We start from the raw sequence: 21,638 nt of genomic DNA, 5'->3' as shown, positions 1-21,638 counted from the left end.
TGATAGATATTTTCGTCCTTGTCTTCGAATCGTTATGGAATAACGATTGGGAACGCTCGAAACGAAGCTGAATAATTACCTAGTCTGGGCTCCCGGTCTCCATCTTTTTTTTTCTTTTTCTTTTTTTTCTTTTATCTTTTTCTTTTTCGTTTTTTTTCTCTTTTTTTTTACCGCTTAACATCTACCGTTAGTACGATCGATCTCGAGAAGAAATATTACGAGTGAGAGAGAGAGAGAGAGAGAGAGTGTGTGAGAGAGTGAGAGAGAGAGAGAAAGAGAGAGAGAAATAAAAGTAACGGAAGGATGAAAAGAGAGAGAGGAAGAAGAAGAAGAAGAAGAAGAAGAAGAAGAAGGAGAAGCCGTCGAGTCATCGGCCAAACGAGTCGATATTTTCGCACCTCGGTCGAGCGCATTCGCAGGTAGGAGGATGCAATGAATTTCGCGCTACCTGAAGACGATGAAGAAGAAGAAGAAGAAGAAGCAGAAGAGGAGGAAGAAGAGGAAGAGAAGGAAAAAGAGGATGAGGATGAGGAGGAGGAGGAGAAAGAGAAGAAAAAAGAAGAGTAAAAAGTCCGAGCGCTCAGGGTGGTGGTAGTGGTCGATGGGATAGCTCCGTACCAAAAAAATATAAAAATTGGGAAGCGAGAGGGGATGTGGATGAGGGAAGGAAAAGAAGAATACGAAGCAAACGGCAAGGCAAGAAAGAAAAAGAGAAAAAGAAGGAAGAACTACACGAAGAGAGAGAGAGAGAGAGAGAGAGAGAGAGAGACAGAGAGGAGAGCTGCAGCATCGCGGAGGAAGAACGGCCGATTTATTGGCGAGTTTAAAAGAAGCCGGACCCTCGACATAACTCAGCATTCGCCTGATGTTGACTGAGTGGCCGACTCGTCCTGCCATCGACTTGGCTCGAGCGAGTCGCCGTACACATATCCTGCTTCGCCAACTTACGAGAGAGCTCGTCCTCTCTACCTAGGTAGGTACCTCTTCGCCAATCAAGAACCATTCACTGCTACTAAGTGCCTCGGTTTAATTAAGCGAGATGAGTGAAGGAAAGAAAGACCATTTGGTGGTAGCCAAGACGTTTCGAAGGTATCTCGATTTTCTATCATATTCTAAATTCTCTCTATGACTTTTGCTTCATTTTATTAATTGTCTTAGTTCTATAACACGTCTTCTGTGTTCTTTCTTCTTCTTCGTCTTCGCCTTCGTCTTTTTCTTCGTCTTCGATGTTGTACGTGGAAAATAATTTTTTTTTGTTTTCTTCTCTCGTCGTTATGATAATAAAGATGAAAATTTAATTTTTATGTTCACCTTTGCAATGGAACTCCTTTGAATGAAACTCTTTTTATATTCGTTTATATTGCACAAGAAAGAAGAGAAAAGAAAAAGAAAAATATCATAGTTAAAATCAAGAAAAATATTCTCTTTATCGATTACGATAATTACTTCCAATTTTGTATTTTCAATCGTCACGCGCTCTCGGTGTCGCGAGAATGCGTTATAAATCGAGCATTTCTTTCGAAATAAATAGAAATACCGTGGGCGTAATCCGGCGTGTCATTCGATTACCTGCCGCAATAAAATCGAATGACGAGCCAATAAAATATTTATGGATTCGTATGCGAGAACCTCGGCCGAGCACAATCGCAACTCAACCCCTGCGTGTTTCCCTGGTGGTGGTTACACGATGTTTACCCCTCGACAAACCCCCGGAGGGCTGGTTTCTCGACGTATACGCACCACGTGCATGCTCCCGTCTATTCTGCTTTCGTTGATCCTCTATGTATGTACTATGCACATACATACATATGTACATCGAGAGAGAGAGAGAGAGAGAGCTGGAACGGTTTCTTTTAAAAATACCCCCACTACCCCTTTGTACTCAGAGTGACGCGTGTATTGACTCTCTCTCTCTCTCTCTCTCTCTCTCTCTCTCTCTCTCTCTCTCCTAAATATTCTTTCACAAGAACGAGAGAGAGATTGTCGCGTTAAAACCGAATTCGTTAATAGAAAAATAATAGCAGAGTAGGCGTGCGTACGTACGTATATAAATATGTATACATAGTAAATGTGATTTATGAATACTTAGATAACATTCAACTAATGCATATTATTAAACGTATCATATTCTCCGATTCAATAATTAATCGACTGCTAACTTTATACGTATATAACAATACATTATCTATTTGTAAAAAAGGAAATAATTGAAAAAGAAGAATTAATAAATATCTAGCAAGATTAATCGCGTTAATCGGTACGATGAAAGAAGGTCTTTACATGTCTTCCATCTTTAACGAATAGAGAGGATAGCCTGCGAATCGTTTCGGCCTTCGATTAGTCTCGCGACTCGAAGCAAGCCGAATCGAATCGAGTGAACTCTCTCGATCGACGTTCGTTTGACGCGTGCAAAATGATTTTCGTTGATTCTTTTCCCCTTCTCTCTGTCTCTTCGTCTCTCTCTCTCTGTCTCTCTCGCTCTCGCTCTTTCTCTCTCTCTCGCTCTCGATGACTAGTCACCCTCGTAGAATCGAAAAGTGCAGCTGGAGTCTCCGAGATTCCTCTTTTCGCGCAGCTGCCCTTATGATTTTCAGGGTGCGATGAGCCAACACAACCCTGCGTACCTTTACCGAAACGAATTTGCTCGTGCATATACAATGCGTATGTATATAAATGTGAACGTAAAAGCTTCTGTACTAGACAACGTTAAAGGTACGCAAAAGTGTGTGTGTGTGTGTGTAACCATGTTAGTTCGCGTGTTTTCGTTTCCCCTCTCCCTTTTTATTCCTGGCGTTATCGCGTTGATGATTCGTAATCCTTTCTCGATTGCCAGATCTAATTCGTCGTGGATCGTAAGTTCGGGCTCTTTAAAAAGTGCATTAAACTCTCGTCTGCCGTTAAAAAGTAATTTCACGGAACCACCATAGACAGATGTAGGATAGAAAGGACTATATACGGAAGCTAGTCTTTATTTCTTCTGTAACGAATTACGAGCGGACGATAAAATGAATACCTAAATAAATGTGATTTTAATAAAGTTTCGGTAAAAATGAAACGTGACGATTTCTGTCAACTCACAGATTTGCAAAAGAAGGAACAAGAAAAAAGAAAAATATCCTCCAATATCCTACCAATAATTTGAGTAAACGTAATCGACGTTTTACATACGTAACGATGAATGATTATAGTTTTTATCGCGATCATCTAATTTAACATAAACGAAGCTAAAAGATGTTCGAAAGGAATAGCAGTGTCTTTCGACGATAAGTCTCCTTTAAATCGGTCCGACCGACTATAATGAAGTTGCCACCGGGATTCCATTTGGAATTCGGGACCATTATAAGGGGATACTCATAAATACGCGCGCATCTGAAAGACGGACGTTCTCAGAAGGATAAAATCTAATGTATGCAAATCCCCCGAGCGACCGAAATGCGAGAAAATGGTTGAAACAGAGAATTCGCCGAATCGATCCATAATTCAGAAAGGTCCAAGTCGGTCTCGTACATCATATTATATCTAATACATAAACGTCGAATTTTTCACACCTAAAAATTATCTCTCCTTTAACGATTTATCATTAAAATTATAATATGATAAAAATAAAACGAGATGGATCGATCTCGTTCGTTATTAAAGTATCGAATAAAAGAAACAAAAAAAAAGAAGAAGAAGAAAAGAAAAGAAAAGGAAAAAAAAAAGAAGAAAAAAAGAAACGTGATCAACGTGACGTGACGATAAACGTTTATGTTAACGAAATGAGTAAACGAAAGTGAAGAAGAAGAAAAAAGATATACGTATAGGTAGTGGAGGATGGAACGAAGCGGAACGGCAAGAAGCAAGTGGAAGATGGAACGAAAGAAAAGAGGAGGATGAAAAAAAAGAAAAGAAAAAAAGGACGACGAATGGAGGCGGCTCATCCAACCGCGATGTGTTTGTTTTGCTTATCTGAGACAAATTTGCCGTCTTGTAAGCGACACCGAAGGGTCGACTTGACAAACTGGGGTGCTCCTGGGGGTTCGAGCCTCCGCCATGTAGCGACGCACGCGTACAACTTTCAGAGAATCGTACGAAGAAAAATCTCGAGTGGTCGAGCTCCTGAAGCGAAGAGAATCTCTCTCTCTCTCTCTCTCTCTCTCTCTCTCTCTCTCTCTCTCTCTCTCTCTCTATCTCTCTCTCTGTCTCTATCTCTTTTTCTCAAGCAATGCCGTTGACTTCGTATCTTCCTCGTACTCTTCCTCTCTCGCTCTCTTTCCCTTTGGAATCTCGTAAAACTCGAGCGATTTCTCTCGCTCGTTTCTCTCTCGCGTTCACTTTTGTCATGTTTTATTATCGTTTTTCTTTCCTTTTTTTGTTTCCTTTTTCTTCCTCTCTCGTTTTCCTTTGCAAACGCAAAAGATACATGAGCTCTCTAGTTCTCTCATCGACGACTACGACTACGACGACGACGAGGACGACGACGACGGAAAAGTCCAGATGGTTATTTATTTCGATCTCGAATCTCGACCACCATCACAGTGCGCGCTTTTACTGCGTTCACGTTCGATGAAATTTACTGCCGGTGAACGCTTACACCGAAAGAGAGAAAGAGAGGGAGAAGGGGGAAGGAAGGAAGAAAGAGAGAGAGAAAGAGAGATGATCGTAAAAAGCATTTTATTTGGCGAACATTGGCGTAGATCGAAACTATACGTCCACGTCCGACGTCAGTTCGATGAGAAGGAAACGTCGAAGGGTCGAATAAAGGAAAATGAACGTGTTATCGCGCCAATGTCGAAAGTAACAAAAACAAACCGAACGGACGGTCCAAGCAAGAATAGCTAATATTTTATAAACGTCAAACGTGTCTTGTCAAGCGCGAACGCGTAACTTTGCTGGTTAGAAGTTGAACGATAGATAACGGCGTGTTAACGATGTTATTTTTAATAAATAAAAAAATAAAAAATTAAACAAATTAAAAGGGAAGAACAAAACATTGACTATTAATGATGGATCTTTTTTATCGTATATTTCAAATTTAACAAAAGATACATATGGAGGATTTATTTATCCCGTTAATAATAAAAATTTAAGAGAAATCTCGATGATATTATTTTAATCCTATTTGATGTAATAAAACATGTTACGATATCTTACTGCCCATAGCAGGAAGAATTCAATCGAGCGTCATTCTCCGGTTCGAGAGGGGGCAGAAAGAGAGAGAGAAAGAGAGAAAGAGAGAGAGAGAGAGGTACAAAAGTACGGGAGTGTCTCCCGTGGTAATTAATTATTAATTAGGATTATCGTCTCGACCCCGGTGTGGCCTCTCGACGACGTAATGACTTCCTTCTCTCTTCTCTCTTTCTCTCTTTCTCTTCCTGTTCCCCTTTTTCTCGGCGCCCATCGTCGCAAGATAAACGATTGAGCCACGAAGATCCTAAGTAACTCCATGAATTTTCCGGATCCACCCTCGTACTCGTACGAACTCGGGGGTGTAGCTTCTAATCATCGCTATATCTCTGAGCCACACCCTCTTAACGACGAATTCTGACCACGATAGAACGTATTTCTCTCTCTTTCTCTCTCTCTCTTTCATTCTCTCCGTTTCTCCCTTTACTAAGAGAACAAGGACAACACGATGATCCAATGCCTCTCCCTTACATGTACGACTGACTCTTTAACGCGTCGTCGTTCGAATCGAAAAAAGCGTCGGAAGGGCGAATAAAAGGAATTTCGGATGTTAACCACTGCGTGTCACACATAAACACACACACGCGAACACACGCCCGAGCTCTGATTAACTTACTTCTCCGTATTTTCCGCTTCGAAGGGATAACAAGAAATCATCTCACGTACATAACCAATATCAATATACCTGACCAACACGAATTAAAATATCAAAATTAATAACAATAAATGATATCAATCGCCGAGGACGAGTAAGATGCATTTATATCGAAATAACATCATTCTTTTATCGTTATTTTTCCTTCTTCTTCTTCTTCCTCCTCTTCTTCGAGAGAGAGCGTGTTCAACTTGACATTTTCCTCTTTGAGACGAGTTTACTACAACGAGTAGAAAAATAGTAAGAGAAGCAGAAAAGAGAAGAAGAGGAGGAGGAGGAGGAGAAAAGAGGAAAGAGGAAAGAGGGAGGGCGAAAAGCGGAAAAAGAAATGGACGAAATGGTGAAGGGGAGGGTGCGAAAAGGGGAAAGGCGGAAGTAAATCATGCAACCCCCGTGACGACGTCACGCGATGACAAACGAGCGCGAATGTCGACGTCATCACGCGAGAAGTGGAAGCGACATCTGATAACGACCTTAATCGCATTACGTCTCCGCTCCCTCCGCGTCTCCTGTCTCGCGATCGCCTCCCTAATGTCCTAAGAAAAGGAATCGCAATTGCAGATAAATCGCTTCTGCGCGCGCGGGCACAAGCTCGACGCGTTAAAAATAAATAATCGTGCGTCTAAGCGCGTGACTACTCCGCCCCTCCTCCTCCTCCTCCCCCTCCTCATCCCCCACCTCATCCCCCACTTCTTTCTCCTACTCCTCATCATTCGTCGTCGTCGTCGTCGTCGTCGTCGTCGTCGTCGTCGTCGTTGTCGTTGTCGTCGTCGTACTTCTCCTTCTCGTTTCTTCCGCGAAAGCTCGGGGACACGAGAAAGAAAATTAGAAACGATCTGCGAAAGGATGATTTCGTCTCTTTCACCTTTCTACCGTACTACTCTCGCGTAGTAAATTACTAGAACCAATTACGCGATCGATCTGCGAAGATGACCGTTCGTATTTTACGAATTTCACGGATGTCGTAGAGACGATAAAAATACTCGCGCTTGGTATAGGTACTACTCACCCGGACGGCAGCGGCCGGCTCGGGACACACTGCTGAGAATTATGCAAAAAAGAGTTACGGTCAAGAAACGATCGTAAATTACGAGAAGGTGAGAGAGGATGCCGTTACGGGTGGTGAGATCAACAAAAAGGAGAAAAGTAAAGGAAAGAGAGGTTGGGAGAGAACGAATGTTGGATACGAGACAGAAAGAGAGGAAAAAAACAAGGAGATAAAGAGAGAGAGAGAGAGAGAGAGAGAGAGAGAGAGAGAGAGAGAACAACGTGCTGCGAGCATGACGACAGTATGCTACGACAAATAAAACAACCCTTTAACGAGAGAAACAAGGGTAAACATTACAATCATAAAATTTACGATCGAAAAAATTTTTTATATGACCTATCAAACGTCAGATAATTTTATTTATTATGAATTATTTAATATGATAAAACGTTTTCACGTTCGCAAGACTATTCTAATAATAGAAATTCCATCCAATTCTAATTATATCGAGCGTACGTACGTACATACGTCACGTGTTTACGTGACGTAAGAGGGTAATTAAAAGCGTGAAATAAAATTGATTCGGATGAGACGTACGTATTAAAAAAATTGAATTAACGTCTAAGAAAGTCCAATCAGTCGATCGAAAATCATTTCGATTATAACGCAAAGGGGAATAGATCGGAGCGCAACGAAGCGTGTAAGACACGAGCGTGAAACCGCGCGTAAAGGTAGTCGAGTTAGTATACCTTACTACCATACTGCTGTTCCTGCTAACACGCAACGAAACCGTACGTCGTACGGAATTAGAGAACCATGTTATATATATAACCATATATATATATATATATATATATGTATATATATATATGTATATATAGTTCTACGTAAGTAAGTACAAGCTACTACGAAGAGATCGTACACGTAACTACTCCTTGTCGGTCGGTGGCATACATGCTCTGCCGTTTTGTACCTAATTAAGATTACGCGTTAATGAGGATACGCGTCAAGTATTAACCGACACGCGATCTAAAATATATATTCGAACTATGATTAGAATAAGATCTTTATCTCTTATCGAGTCATTCTCCTCGAGTCGATTTATTAAATTTTATATTTACGCCGATTTCACTTCTTCTTTTCATCGTCTCGTTTTCCTTTTCCTTTTCTTTTTTCTTCTTCTTTCTCTTTTCTTTTTTTTTCCCTGTCTCATTAGAACGTATAAAAACGATGATCATTGTCGATAGTTACGAAAGTAGACTCGTGAGCGTCGTTAATTCTTACGTTACTCACCATGCTCGCACGGATTCCGAATAACAACCGGTTTCTGGGTTCAACATTTTTCGATCACTTTCAGACCTGCAAGAAGAAGAAGAATGACAGTAGAATTAATCGAATCGGTCATCGTTTTATTTCGAAATTCTTTCGCGTATATTGTCTTTCATGAATAAAGCTTATACGTACTTGATAAAACAAATATGAAAAAAATATATATATATATGTATATAGATTTTATTTAAGTAAACAATGACGATTAAAAATAACGAACAAATAACGAACTATCAAATTGGAGATTTTCATCCTCTCGTAAGGTATCGCGAAACGATAGACGAGAGAATGAAAAAGAATATCGTACAAGTTGTCTTGCTTCGACACGAATATAACAGAAATTGACAGGAGTCGGAGGGACAAACGAGGAGATACAAGGTGCGAAGCTACTCATAGACTATCCTATACTCGCTAGTAGACCTATCTATAAATACAAACATTGTGTGTACGTGTGTACGTGTGTCTCTGTGTTTACGTACGTACGTGTACTTATACTCGTGCTCGACATACTACCAACGTGTCGATACGTTTATTTGTTTCTCTTCTTGCGTATCGCGCGAAGCGTAATAATAAAACACCGCAGGCGGGATACGTCGAGCTTTCACGGCACGACATACCGATACATTATCTCGTCGACGAAGCAGGGAATACGTTTTATTCGACTTTCTTCCTCCCTTTTTTTTTCTCTCGTTCTAGAGACCGCTACGAGTTCGAGTCGTTGTCAAGCCGATCGCAACGACGCCGTCAATGTCGTGGCCCGACATTTTTACATTCTCCTAGGTAGATACGTATGGTACCTACGTATGTACCTACGTATGTACACACACACACACACACACATATGTACACACAGATATATACGTGCGATCGAAAGGTGCTTTCCAATCGTCTCACCCTCTTCGTTTATATATCCTTCTTTTCTTTTCGTGTCAAATAAAAAGGGGGTATTATTTCGTTCGCTCTTTAAATCAGTCACTCGTTAAATCGCGAGGGTTGAGACACGTAGACGATCGAAACTGTCTTTCTAATTATATTTTATCGGGAAAGTGTTACGTCTCTCGATGCTATGTTTTATTCCTTTTTTTTTTGTTTTTTAGATCCTCTGCGTCTTCGATGTTTCGTTACTGGAAAAAGAAAGAAATGAAAAAAAAAAGAGAGAGAAGAGATTGAGTCATACTCTTTCATCGAAATTTATCGAGTTCGAAATTATATCGACGATGTGACAATAAAATTTAATTTTAATCAAATCTTTCTCGTTCCCGAAGTCAACCATAAGCCATTCATTTTGGAACGTCCCTAACAAAGTCGAAAGAAGATAATCACAAGGTGTATATGGTGGTAACGTGAAAAGGGTCTCGTGAGAACCCCATCTGTCCATTGGGGGTATGCAAGCACGTAGAGGGTGGAAATCACGCACGTTGTCACGCACATTGTCCCTACGCCGTGTGGGAATGCGAATCACCGGAATGTGATTTTCGATCGACGGTCTTCTTCCCTTTCATCTTGAAACGTACTTACGTGTTTTATCGCGAATCGATTAAAATAGCAACACGGAATATTGACTTTTGTTAATCAAAGGAATAAAATCAAAACGCTGATTCGAGAATTCATCGTTTATATTTCAATAAAATTTTCAAGAAACTCGACGGACAAGATTTCTTACTCTTGTTACAATACGAGGGAATCAGTCGATTAGCATTCTTATCGTCGATAACATCTTTCGAGTACGGTAAGATTATCTCTCGTAATATCCTTGTTTTATAACGATCCTCGTTAATTTGAAAATAAAACGTAATAAATCAGAAACGTCTGTCTTGAACATTTTACTTTCTAACGAGTAATCAGATTTATCGTGGATATAATTAAAATCGTCGTAATCGGTCGGCGAGTCACCGTCAAAGTTGGTATTATGCTATCTGGGAAAGCGGAGAACGCAAAGTGACGGGCGTACCGCTGTCGTGAGCTACAATGACGGACAGTGTCGAATGACGATCGCACATTCTTGCCGTAAATGGAGCGTAACTCGCTCGGGTAAACACCCGAAGTAATGAAACGTGGAGAGTGAGTTAGGTAATAACGATAGCTACTGCTATTCTGCTGCTGCTGTTGCTACTGCTGCCTTGAAATAATTCCCATGAGATTTGTCCGTAGATACTAATCAAAGTTAAGCATTTATCGAGAAAGGTATATCAGTATACGTATTAAAAAAATTTCTATAGTTTCAAAATAATCATTGGTCTTTAAAATATTCTCCTAGATTTAATACCGATGAATCAACGAGCAACGATAACTATACGTAGGTAATTGATTTTGAAATTCTCTTTCAGTTGGAACTTTTTCGAAGGGGCTGATTTAGCCATGCAGGCTATTTGCCAGAGCTGTCGATAGTTAATGACTAATAGACACCGAGGGTGGCGAGACCGGTGTCTTTCAAAGAATCGTGGGAGACGAACAGGTGAGGCGTCGAGTAAAGAAAAAGAGAAAGAAAGACAGACGGATAGAGAGAGAGAAAGAGAGAGAGAGAGAGAGAGAGAGAGAGAGAGAGAGAGAGAGAGAGAAAGAGAGAAAGAAAAAGAGACAGAGAAAGAGACAGAGAAGAAGAGAAAGAACGAGGGAAATAGAAGGAAGAAAATTTAAGGGATTGGCAGGACCTTTACGGAGGGCGTTTCAACGTTCGGCTGGTACCTTTCGTTCTCCAACCATTTGTCAAGGTGACAAGGCAATCTCACCCACCGACACTATCAACCCCCTCGCGCACTCCTCCCAAGGAACCTCGACTCGTCTCTTCCACTTGTCCGCGTGTCATCGATCAAAGCTACTCGGAGATTGGATGTTCGCCGTTTCTGTCGAATCCGGCGCTGCCATTGCCGCCGCCGCCGCCGCCGTCTTTTTCCACAGGAAATTCCTCGCCTTTGTGCTTCGGGGCCCCGTTCACCCAAAGAATCACGAGATATAACGTTATCGTATTTAAAATGCGACGCGATAAGGGTGCACCGTCGGAAATACGTGCTCGAGAGAGGCTCGCGAGAATTCATTCTTGCGAGACAACTTTAAAACGTCAACGTACCCTTTTTTCTACTTTTTCTACTTTTTCACTTCGTGAATACCTCGTCCTCCCTCTCCCCTAGCCCCTCCTCATCCGTCCCTATTGAAAGTACGTCGTATTAAAATTTTATTATAGTTTCCTATGTTTATGTCCTTTTCTGCAATAGTATTTAAATAAAGACCCTTATCGTAACTTTTTCGGCATATAATAATCGTTAAATTTATTCGTGAAAAAAATATTGATTTATGTTAAACTAATAAGGCAATAATTGATCTTGGAAAATTATCAATGAAAACCAACGAAATGCACGAGATAAGGTAGAACGTTTCTTTTTTCTTTTCTTTTTCTTTTTTGTTTTTTGCTGATTTCAATAAATCAAGCGAAATTCTATCGGCGCGTTCCTTCGGAGAAAAAGAAAATATATCGAAATAATACCTATACGAAACGTAAAGTAAGTCGATTACATGATTTACGTTTCAACGACAAACTTACGCTTAGGAGGAAGGACGGGGCTTGGAAAGTACCAATCTTCGGGTAACGCGGTGGTATCATGTTCCTGACGTTGTAATCACTGTACTTAAGCGGTGTGGTGGTCCCACCCATAACCAACTAGTTCCCACAACCTCGACGTCGTTAAACACCGACGCGAATCACGACGTCGCGCACGTTTATACATATGTACATATATATCCGTACACCGTAATTCGTTCATTTTGGCAGGTGTCCTGTTCATAAGTTTCCCATAAGAAGAAAAAAAAAGAGAAAGAGGAAAAGAGAAAAGGTAGAGTGGAGGGGAGGAGAGGAAAGAGATTCATGCACGCATATCGACGGCAACGCTTTCACCTGCTCTCCAGATAAATTCCCATGCGACGGACAGGAAATTTGTCGTGATTTCTTTCCGCGGGGGAGAAGGTGGAGGTGGACGGAAAAAAAAAGGGACGAAAGGGTATCCGCGAGAACGAAGCTTACGTATCTACCTATCTACCTACCTACCGCTTGGTTCTGCATAAATTAACGAACTTCGTAACGGGCCCTTGTCCGCTTTCCTGTCGGACGATGACGAAAACCGGATATTACGAAACATACTCGAGAATAAACGATGAGGATGATGAATCGATGAAAATGAAAACGAAATTTCATGAAAAATTTGGAATTTACTCAAAAATATACGCTGGGAGATATATACGCGGGCTCGTTAGAAAAGTAAAAGAGGGAGTAAGAGAGTGAAAGAGAGAGAGAGAGAGAGAGAGTAATAAAAGGAAGATGATCGAAAAGGTTTCGTTTGACGGATCGAAGGTGTGGAAACTGGCTCGCTCGCTTGCTTGCTTGCTTGCTTACTGACACAAACGTAGTGACGTATATCCACGTACCTACACATATACCAATCCGCGGCCTAGCCCGGTATCCGCATAACAAATCGCCCTTTTAATCACGAGTGGCTCGCTGCCTCGAGTCATTTGGCTTAATGGGGACCTCTTGTTTAGGAGGGAGAGAGAGGAGGCCCCCGGTCGCAATGCGGTAGGTTGCCGGGCAATTTCCTCATGCCCGCCGATACGACGTTTTGTCTAAACCTCGAGGTCATTAGTCACCGTTCGCACCGAGCGAGGACGACGACGACAACGACGACGACGACGACGACGATGATACAGGTAAACCCTTTCACGAGCGATCTACTCATCTCCATTCGAAAAAAATCTCTTTCTCTTCTTTATCAATAACGTAACGATATCTCTTAGTCGAATCGTTAAATATTCGGTATCGAATTATAACTATCCTCAAAATGTCGAGCATCCAACTATTTCCACCAACTAATCGATCTGTATTAATTTGATACTCATTCATCAGACACGATTAATACTTAACAATCTTCTTTGATTTAATGTCAAAGGTCGGTCGAATTTCGGTATTACATTGTTGTTCAAAAAGAAAAGAAAAAAAGAAAAAAAAAGTAATCAAATAACTCGTTCATCGATTAGATCGACTCCAAGTGATGTCCTAAAAAAGAGAAAAAGAAGAAAGGAAAAAAAACACAACGAACGTAGGACTATTTTGCAACGTAAGTAATTACGAACAGTCCCGCTTAGGAGAATCCGATCGGTGTTTTCCATTCGCGTTTTATCGATCGCACGTCTGATGACCCTGGTAAAGTCAACGAGCCGGTACGTTTCATCAGGGAGTAATCAGTGCGAGCCAGTACCGTCCGGCATGTCGGTCGTGCAGGTTCCGCACCCTTCCGGTTCCGGCGTTCCGGTAGGCTTCTCCCCTCTCTCTCTTTCTCTCTCTCTCCCTCTCTCTCTCTCTCTCTCTGGCTCTCTCTGACTCTCTGTCTCCCTCTCTCGATATACAACGCGACCAGGGAACTCCGGCTTCCGTTTTCAGGCGACATACACGGAGCTCGCTCGAGCGCCACGGATCGTGACGGTTTGGATCTATAGATCATCTTCCTTCCTCTTCTCTCTTTTGTCACTGTTTACTCATCTCAAAATTACTTCAAGATTTATGTATTTATTTTCCCATTTATTTTTTCGCTTTAAATTCGATAAAGAAAAAAGTACGTAATCTGGATACTCTCAGAAACGACGCAAAATAAAAATTGCGTTTGTATTAGTAGGCAAGTTTCTTTCTTTTTTTTTTCCCATTTTTATCGGTTCGACCGATGGGAAAAAGTGATCGCGAACGGAAGTGGAAGTGGAAGTGGAAGTGGAAATTGAGGCAATGAGAGAGCGTTGCCCGGCCGTCGTTCTTATCGACGATATCGCCGGTTTCTCGTTTCCGCAATTTTCTATCCGTCGATTCCACGCCCGGGCTATACGATAAAACGATATTTCGCAGTGTGCTTTTTAACAAAATCCCTCGATCGATTTCTCTCCGTATTTCATACGACGAATTGCGTGTAAGTATAAATCCAATTGATTTTCGAAAGACTAATCGAAAAAAATCTAAGTAACCGAAGACAGATAAACGCAACGAATTACAAATTTCAAAACGGCCCGATAATAACAGAAAACAATGTTTTCAAATCAAATTCACAAAAATGTAAATAGATATTTCTCCTAAAGAGGTTACGATCCTTTAAAATTTACATATAAAATGCATTGTTCCATTATAGATCATTGTGAATCGTTTTAACCTATATAAGTTAAACGTGTCATAATAAATGAAAGAGAATTATTCGCTATTATATACTGATGAATATTTATTGTATCGACAAGTACTCATTTGTAATCGAGTTTACGCGAGAATTGGTGGGAAAGAAGTGAAAAAAAAAAAAAGACAAAATGAAATACAATAAAAAAATTAAATTAAATCGAATTAAAAAGTAAAATAAAATAAAACAAACTAAAATCAAATCAAATCAAATCAAAAGACAAAGTGTTTTGCAAATGGCAAAGTACCGATAAAACGAGTCGAGTATGTACCGCGTGCGTTGAGCAATAAGTAGGTAAGTACTTAGGTCGTATTTCGAGCGCGTTAGCGCACAGTCGTAGCGTCGTTTCGTTCGGATCGAGGGTTGTTCAGCGAATCGTAAACGAGAAGAGGACAGGAGAGTAGAGGAGAGGAAAGGAGAGGAGAGGAGTGGTGAAGAGAGGAAGAGAGGAAGAGAGAAGAGACCGAGAGTCACCCTTGCGGCAACGTTGCGAGAGAGCACACCTGGCCGAAGAGACGCAGCTGCACGGTCTACGGTCCCCGTAGCTAGTCGGTAGGGGATGAAAAGGGGAGGGAAACGAGCGCACCGGAGGGTCCTTGCAGGGCAATCGGGCCTGTTAGACGAAAAGCGGGGTGAAGAGGGAAACCGAAAGGGGAGGAGAGGGGAGAAGGTTTGGGGAGAGAGAAGCAAGAAGGGTCTACGGATGCTGAGATTTCAGTTAGGCCTTCATGGAATAACGATCGCGAACGAGTGTCATCGATGTCTACGAGAGAAACGTACGAATTTTTCTCAACGGTAATTTCTATCTATCGTACCAATAAAATTATCCATCGTTAAGTTAAGTAATTAAATAAGTAAGTAATAATCCTTAGTTTAAAAATTAATCTTATCAAAATAGCCGATTGCTACTTGAGAAATTACGTTTGGTAATAAATACTATTGGTAATGTCTTTCACTAAGGAATAAGATCTCATCAGTTTCATCAACAGTATCTATATTTATTAATACCTATTTATTCTAACTACCGAAGATGTTCCGAGAGATCTCCAATGGATATCGTCGATCGTTTGCAATTTGAAAAGAGCATTTTCTTCTCGATCGTCGTATTTTTCCACAAAGCTTTACTTTTGACGGAAACGTCTGAATCGAGCTACTTCCGAATAGCAAAGTGAAGAAGGAGTAAAAGAGAGGAAGAGAGAGAAAGAGAAAAAGAGAGAGGAATCGATAGACGAACAAGTGCGAGGAGAGGCGTCGTCTATCGTCATAGAAAATGTACAAGACAGGAATGCCTCGAGCCGTCGGTCGGTCGATCGGTCGGGGTAGTTGGAGAATCTTCGAGCATCCTCTTGCCTTTCGATCCTCCCCCGAACAATTTTCTCTTTCACCCCTTACCTTCTACCTCTCTATGCCTCGATTAACTGACTACTCTCTTCTTTCTTATATATATATCCCTTCTCCTTTCTCTCTTTCTCTCTCTCTCTCTCTCTCTCTCTCTCTCTCTCTCTCTCTCTCTCTCTCTCTCTCTTTCTTCTTCTTTTCCCTTTTCGCACTCTAGAAACCGCAAAGCTGCTACCCACCATCGTATTGCTAAATCACGAACGCCAGAGAAAGATACGCACCACGTTTGATACGCACATTCGCGATAGTCGAAAGAAAATTATTTTCACCCTCGTACGCTTTCACAGAAAAAACGCAAGCAAATATTCGGGGATCTTCTTCCTTCTCCTTCTTCTTCTTCTTCTCCATCTTTTTTTTTCTTCTTCTTCGTCTTCTCCTACGACCCTTCGACTTATTCCCTTTCGATCCCTTACCATCTCTCGATCTTACTTACGCGAGTACGAAAGCAACACGCAGGTGGATTTATTCTAATGCCAATCGATTCGAATGAAGAACGAGACGGTATATGCTCATCGCTAGAACCTTCTTTCCTCTTCTATACTTCTCCTTCCATTGTTGTTCGCGATAGGATCCTTTTTTATAGAGCCTTTGTAAACGTACGAGGGGAAACGACGACACACGAAGGATTGTAAGTAAGTACTATGACCGTGATATACGATTCTCAAATTTGTTTATAAATGCCTGCTCGCGCATAGTTTAAGTATATAGCCTACTAAGTGCGGTCACGTGGGCTCACAAAAAGAACAACGTTATAAAGACGTCAAGATCAAAGTCGACTAGGGATGACACCGAACATCTACATACATATGTATGTACTTACTTATTTACGTCCTAAAGGGTGTAAGAACAATAAAGTCGTAATAATAAATTTTCTATTCGAAGTTCGCACTGTGGTATAGAAATATGTTTCTACGTTTTCTTTTTCTTTTCTTTTTTTTTTCGTATAAACGAAATAAATCCTGTTTTTGCATTATCGTTCATACAAATATTATAAACCCACTCTCTTGCCGGTGTAAGAGGATTAATTTTGGATATATGTATGTAAGTAGGAAAGGGAAGGGGTTAATTACGGGGAAATAAGAGTGCGAATATTCCGAGAAACTCAGTGAGATAGAGATGACTCTGGAAAGGAAGGGCAAATGAAAAATGTTTACCGGACAGTTGGCGTAGCAAGCCACGTATTAACTCCGAGACAAAGGAACCCAAAGCGCAATTACAAAAGAAGTGTATCCAAGGCGAGCTGGAAGATCCGGGAGCCTAAGTTTATTTACATCACAGTACTAGGGCTCCTCTCTCGGTCCTTTTGTCGACTCTACCGTAATGCATATTAATAGGAAATAATCTCTCTCACTCTCCTTCTTCTCTTCTATGGGGGGTGGAAACGAGGAGCTACGGCAGAAGTGGCCGAACGAACGACCTTATAGAGAAACTCAAGACTTTCAGAGAAAATCTTCGAAAATATCACTTTCCATCCTTTTCGAATTTCCAACGAGATATTTTTAACGACGAACACACGAACGAATTAATTTATTTACAGATATACTTAAGTACGAAATTAATATTGGATAAATATATTTGTAATATTTGATTAGAAATATATTCCTATTTTTTTTACGACGAAAAGAATTTCGAACGTTTTTAAAGTCCCAACCGGCTAAGAAATAGAATCGAACAGAAAGAGAATTTTTACAGAAGCATGAACGAGAAAATCGTGGGTCCGTCGTTTTATTCTCTCCGAACCGAACGACCCAATCACTCACCCTGCTAGTCCAGATCCTTACTTTTGGGAAGAATGTCGGCTACGAAGAACTTTCCTTTTTTCTTCTCCGACTGTGGGATTATCTTTCTCCTAGGTTTCAAGGTGAAAGTAATCTATGGTATCCACGGTATCCCATGGATCTACTTAGGAGGAGTGTTTCTTCGAATTTCGCAAGAAAAAGAGCGAGAAAAAAGAAATAGGAGGTAAGAATTTTCTGATGAAAGGAAAATTCAATTGACCATTTAATTAATAATGATTGAAGTTTAATTACTGGCTCGCCTTGTTTAAAGAAAAGGGTGAACGGTACTCTTATGCGTGTGATGTCGAAAAAAAAAGAGGTTACAGCATCTTTGTCCTCTCTCTCCTTCTCTCTTTCTCTCTCTATTTCTCTCTTCGCGTGTCAAAGTCGTGCTTCGGCCAGCTCTTTCGTACCGGCTAGGTACGAAACTACGTTGTTCAAATATTAACACGGACAACAGAGGAGATTCCCACCCAGACCTTGCTTGCTTTCGTAACACTAGTAGTCGAGTTTACACGTTTACCCCGAGGTTATCTGCACTCGCTCGTATTTGCCGACACCTTGACGCGTTTCTGTGCACGTGTGACACCACCGTATCTATATATATATATATATATGTATGTATGTATATATATATGTATATACATATATGTATAACATATACGTATATATATATATATGTATGTGAGTACCGTTCACGAACGTAACCGTACCGTACTGTTCACTAACACACAGCTTACTAACCTTTTGGATATAACCGTAAGAACTATAAACATACTATGAGATAATATGAAAAACATCGACAACGTACCGATGACTTTGAAGTATTAACGTATCTACCTTCTCTATAGATAAATATTTATGTTTATTATTCTCAAACTTTCTATATTTATCAACAGGTATAAGAAGGTTAGAAATTTTCCGTAGATAAGTCTTTGCGAATTCTTAACTCTCGAGCAGTTTATCAAATATCGTGCAATGATATTATTCGGAAGATCGAGAGCCACTGAAGGGGAGAACGTTTAGTCAGGTAACGACGCTACTCTCTTCCCCTTTTTGTAAATCCTGGAGAAAGAGAGAGAGACAAAAAAAAGGAGAAAAAGAATGGGAAAAAGAAAGAAAAAGAAGAAGAAGAGGAAATATCGATGCTTCGTAGTTGCCATGACCGAGATAGAAAGGTAAAGGTTCGTAACGTGGCAGAGCAGACAGTTGGGCGCCCTGAAGCTTATACATACATATACCCTGCGGTCCAAGCTCGGTTCTCAACGCGATTTCCCAGCGTGTCCTGTACAGATACGAAGAGCAAAACCAGGTAGACGCGTTCGCTTCTGCTTCCCCTCCTCCTACCCTTCTGCTTCTAGTTCACCGTCCATAGTAGTAACGTTCGAACGACGAGAAGGATCAAGAGAGGGAGAAAGAGAGAGATAGAAAGGGAGAAAGAGAAAGATAGAAAGAGAAAGAGAGAAAGAGAGAGAGAAACAGAGCTCTCCCTTCTTTCCTCTCAACGACCACACCTGGTCGCACAAGGCTAGGATTTTGACCAGCCCGGACACGCTGCATCATTCCTGGACCATCTTTTTCCCTACGACCACTTCGACCTATTTACTTGGAAGAATTTTTGCAAACGTTTTTAAAATACTGTACACCTTGAGAAATATTCCGTACAAGATAGAAAATCGTTACATAACGTTTCATGGATTATCCTAATCGTGCTTGACTAACGTGTATCTAATTGTAAATATCGTTCGACATTCAAATTCGTCATGATTTTTTATCCTTTCGAATCGATTACACCAAGATACTTATATAGATACCGCAAGATCTTTATTCGAGTTACAAATCCATTCGATTCTATTTAAATCTTAAAATACTTATTGATAAATCCTACGAATAGGGGAAAGAAAAAGACAATAACTGGTAAAGCTTGAAAAGCTATTGGATTCGTTGAAAACGTAACGTACGTACGCAGAGGAGACTCCCATGGACTCTCTAATATTAATTGCAACAGTATATCTTACGTCTGTAAAGGTATTACAGGTAGTGTCTAGTAGCGCAGTCTATGTACAAGAGGTTAACTATTATACATGCAGGTGCCATACGAGCTCAAATATGTGTATATATATATACACCACGTACACACATCTATATGTTCATTTACAATACACAATAAATACACGCGCGTAAGCAGGCGCTCGCGTGCACACGAGCATACACAGACATACATATATCCGCACACATGTAAACATTGCTCGGTATAACTACTTCTATGTGCACACATTTGCGACACGGATACGTGTTCGCATCCATATTGCACAATGTACACCGGATCGGAGATGTTTCACGCTCCAAGCGCGCTTATATTTATGGACGAGCCGTTCCGGTCGTGCGAAAAAAGGAAATTGATACGCGCCGGTAAACTCGAATACGCTGTGTACCAGTACGAGAGAAAGAGAGAGAGAGAGAAATAGAAATAGATAGATAGATAGATAGAGAGAGAGAGAGAAAGATAGAGATAGAGGAATGCTTATTACTTGGTCAAAATTAATGGTCGGTATACGAATTAGACCTGTTGCTTCTCATTCCTTCGATATCGCGAACTCGTTTCCTATTTTTCAACGATTTCGATGTCGATTCGAAATCGATAAATGTCTATAACCGATATAGAATATCTAAAATGATGAACTTTAAGTATTCAAGCGACATTCGTACGCACATATTACCGTAATATATTCCTAATGTACCATTATTTACGTCCCGATCCATTGTTACAAATATTTTTCTCGAATTTTCTAATAAATCTACTTTCATTTCTAATATTTGTCACGTCGGAGTTGTATACGTTAGTATACATACATATGTAAACATATTTATATCTTATACTTGGTTCGTTTATATCTCATAGCACAACAGAGGATCGGTAATCATACACCAAGGCAAAGTGAGAGTCCGGGTGCGTTTATGGTAGTCTCGTTTTCGTGTTGATGTTAGAATAGAAAGAGAAGAATGAAGGAGACAGACACACATATAGAAAGAGAGAGAGAGAAAGAGAGAGAGAGAGGAAGGACGATGGTTTCTCGTTACGAAGCTTCCTGTATGGAAATCAAGGAATGCCCGTCTACTTCGAAGCCTCGTGTCTTGGCACAATAATCTGAGATTTAAATCAAATCTGAGCTATATAACCGTACACACCATCTCTTCGTCTCTTCCTCTTCGTTCTTCTCCATCTCTCTTACCACTTTAGTCGACATCTTCGCCGTCTTCGTCTTCCGGAACGTCCCTTCGCTGAGGACGCGTGGAGGAGCATCGGTTAATCGATTTTCGAGAATTCGAATGCGAGGCGTTGGTTAAGATGTTTCGTGAATAGAGTAGAGCTATGTATGTATGTATTGTACATATATATATATATATATGCATGTATGTACGTGTGTATATATATATATATGTATATGTATTCTCCTTTAAGGTTTTATCTCTATCGATAACGAGTTAAAATGGTTTTGAAAATGAAAATGACATTTCTATTTCCATATTCTAATCGAAATATATGTAGATCATTTTCAATATCCATTGGTTCATTATAATTTCATTTATTTTCAAAAGAGAGAAAAGGAAAAAAAAGAAAGGGGAAGAAAAAAAAGAAAAATGTAATAATGAATATAGATGATTCATCGGAGATATGAAAGCGTTAATAAACGGAATCATTAAAATCATTGAAATTTCCGCAGGTAATAGTAAAGAAACAGTCTCGTGACACGTCGCCGTCAAAGGGCTGGATAATACTACAAGAGAGAGGGCAAAGGAGGTAACGTCACGCGCAACGCGATTAGAGTTCCCTCGCACGCACGTACGATTAGCATGACAAGTGGAAAGTAATTGTTCGATGTAGACGAGCGGTAGACGCATTCCGAGTAAGTCTGCCAACCGAGACGATCGCTTTCTTCGTTTACTAACTGACGTCGTATTACGTGAAATAGATATCTGCGAGAAGCAAATCTAATTAACGAGATTGCTTGGACAGATCTGATTAGTTTCTATCGAAAGGGAATGCGAAAAAAAATTTGAGATTCGAGTTATTAATTTCTATCAAAAAAAAAATAAATAAATAAATAAATAAATAAAATAAAAAAATA

At 40.4% G+C, this 21,638-nt stretch overlaps 1 protein-coding gene across 16 annotated transcripts in view; it reads right to left on the bottom strand.

The window, feature by feature from the left end:
* LOC127066588 (transcription factor SOX-2-like) overlaps nt 1-21,638 on the bottom strand; it is a 302,397-nt gene that overhangs the window by 34,910 nt on the left and 245,849 nt on the right. For 15 of the 16 annotated variants that reach the window (XR_007782450.1, XR_007782449.1, XR_007782451.1 and 12 more), the window contains one exon: nt 8,103-8,168. The exons of the other annotated variant lie outside the window; for it this stretch is intronic. Coding sequence is in view for 1 of the 15 variants with exons in the window: in XM_051000481.1 (XP_050856438.1) it covers nt 8,103-8,168 (66 nt within the window). In the remaining 14 variants the exon portion in view is untranslated. The remainder of the gene's footprint in view (nt 1-8,102; nt 8,169-21,638) is intronic. 16 annotated transcript variants of the gene reach the window in all.

The sequence above is a fragment of the Vespula vulgaris genome, chromosome 1, assembly GCF_905475345.1.
Source record: "Vespula vulgaris chromosome 1, iyVesVulg1.1, whole genome shotgun sequence".
Classification (NCBI taxonomy): Eukaryota; Metazoa; Arthropoda; class Insecta; order Hymenoptera; family Vespidae; genus Vespula; species Vespula vulgaris.
This window is presented reverse-complemented; position numbering and strand designations above follow the sequence as displayed.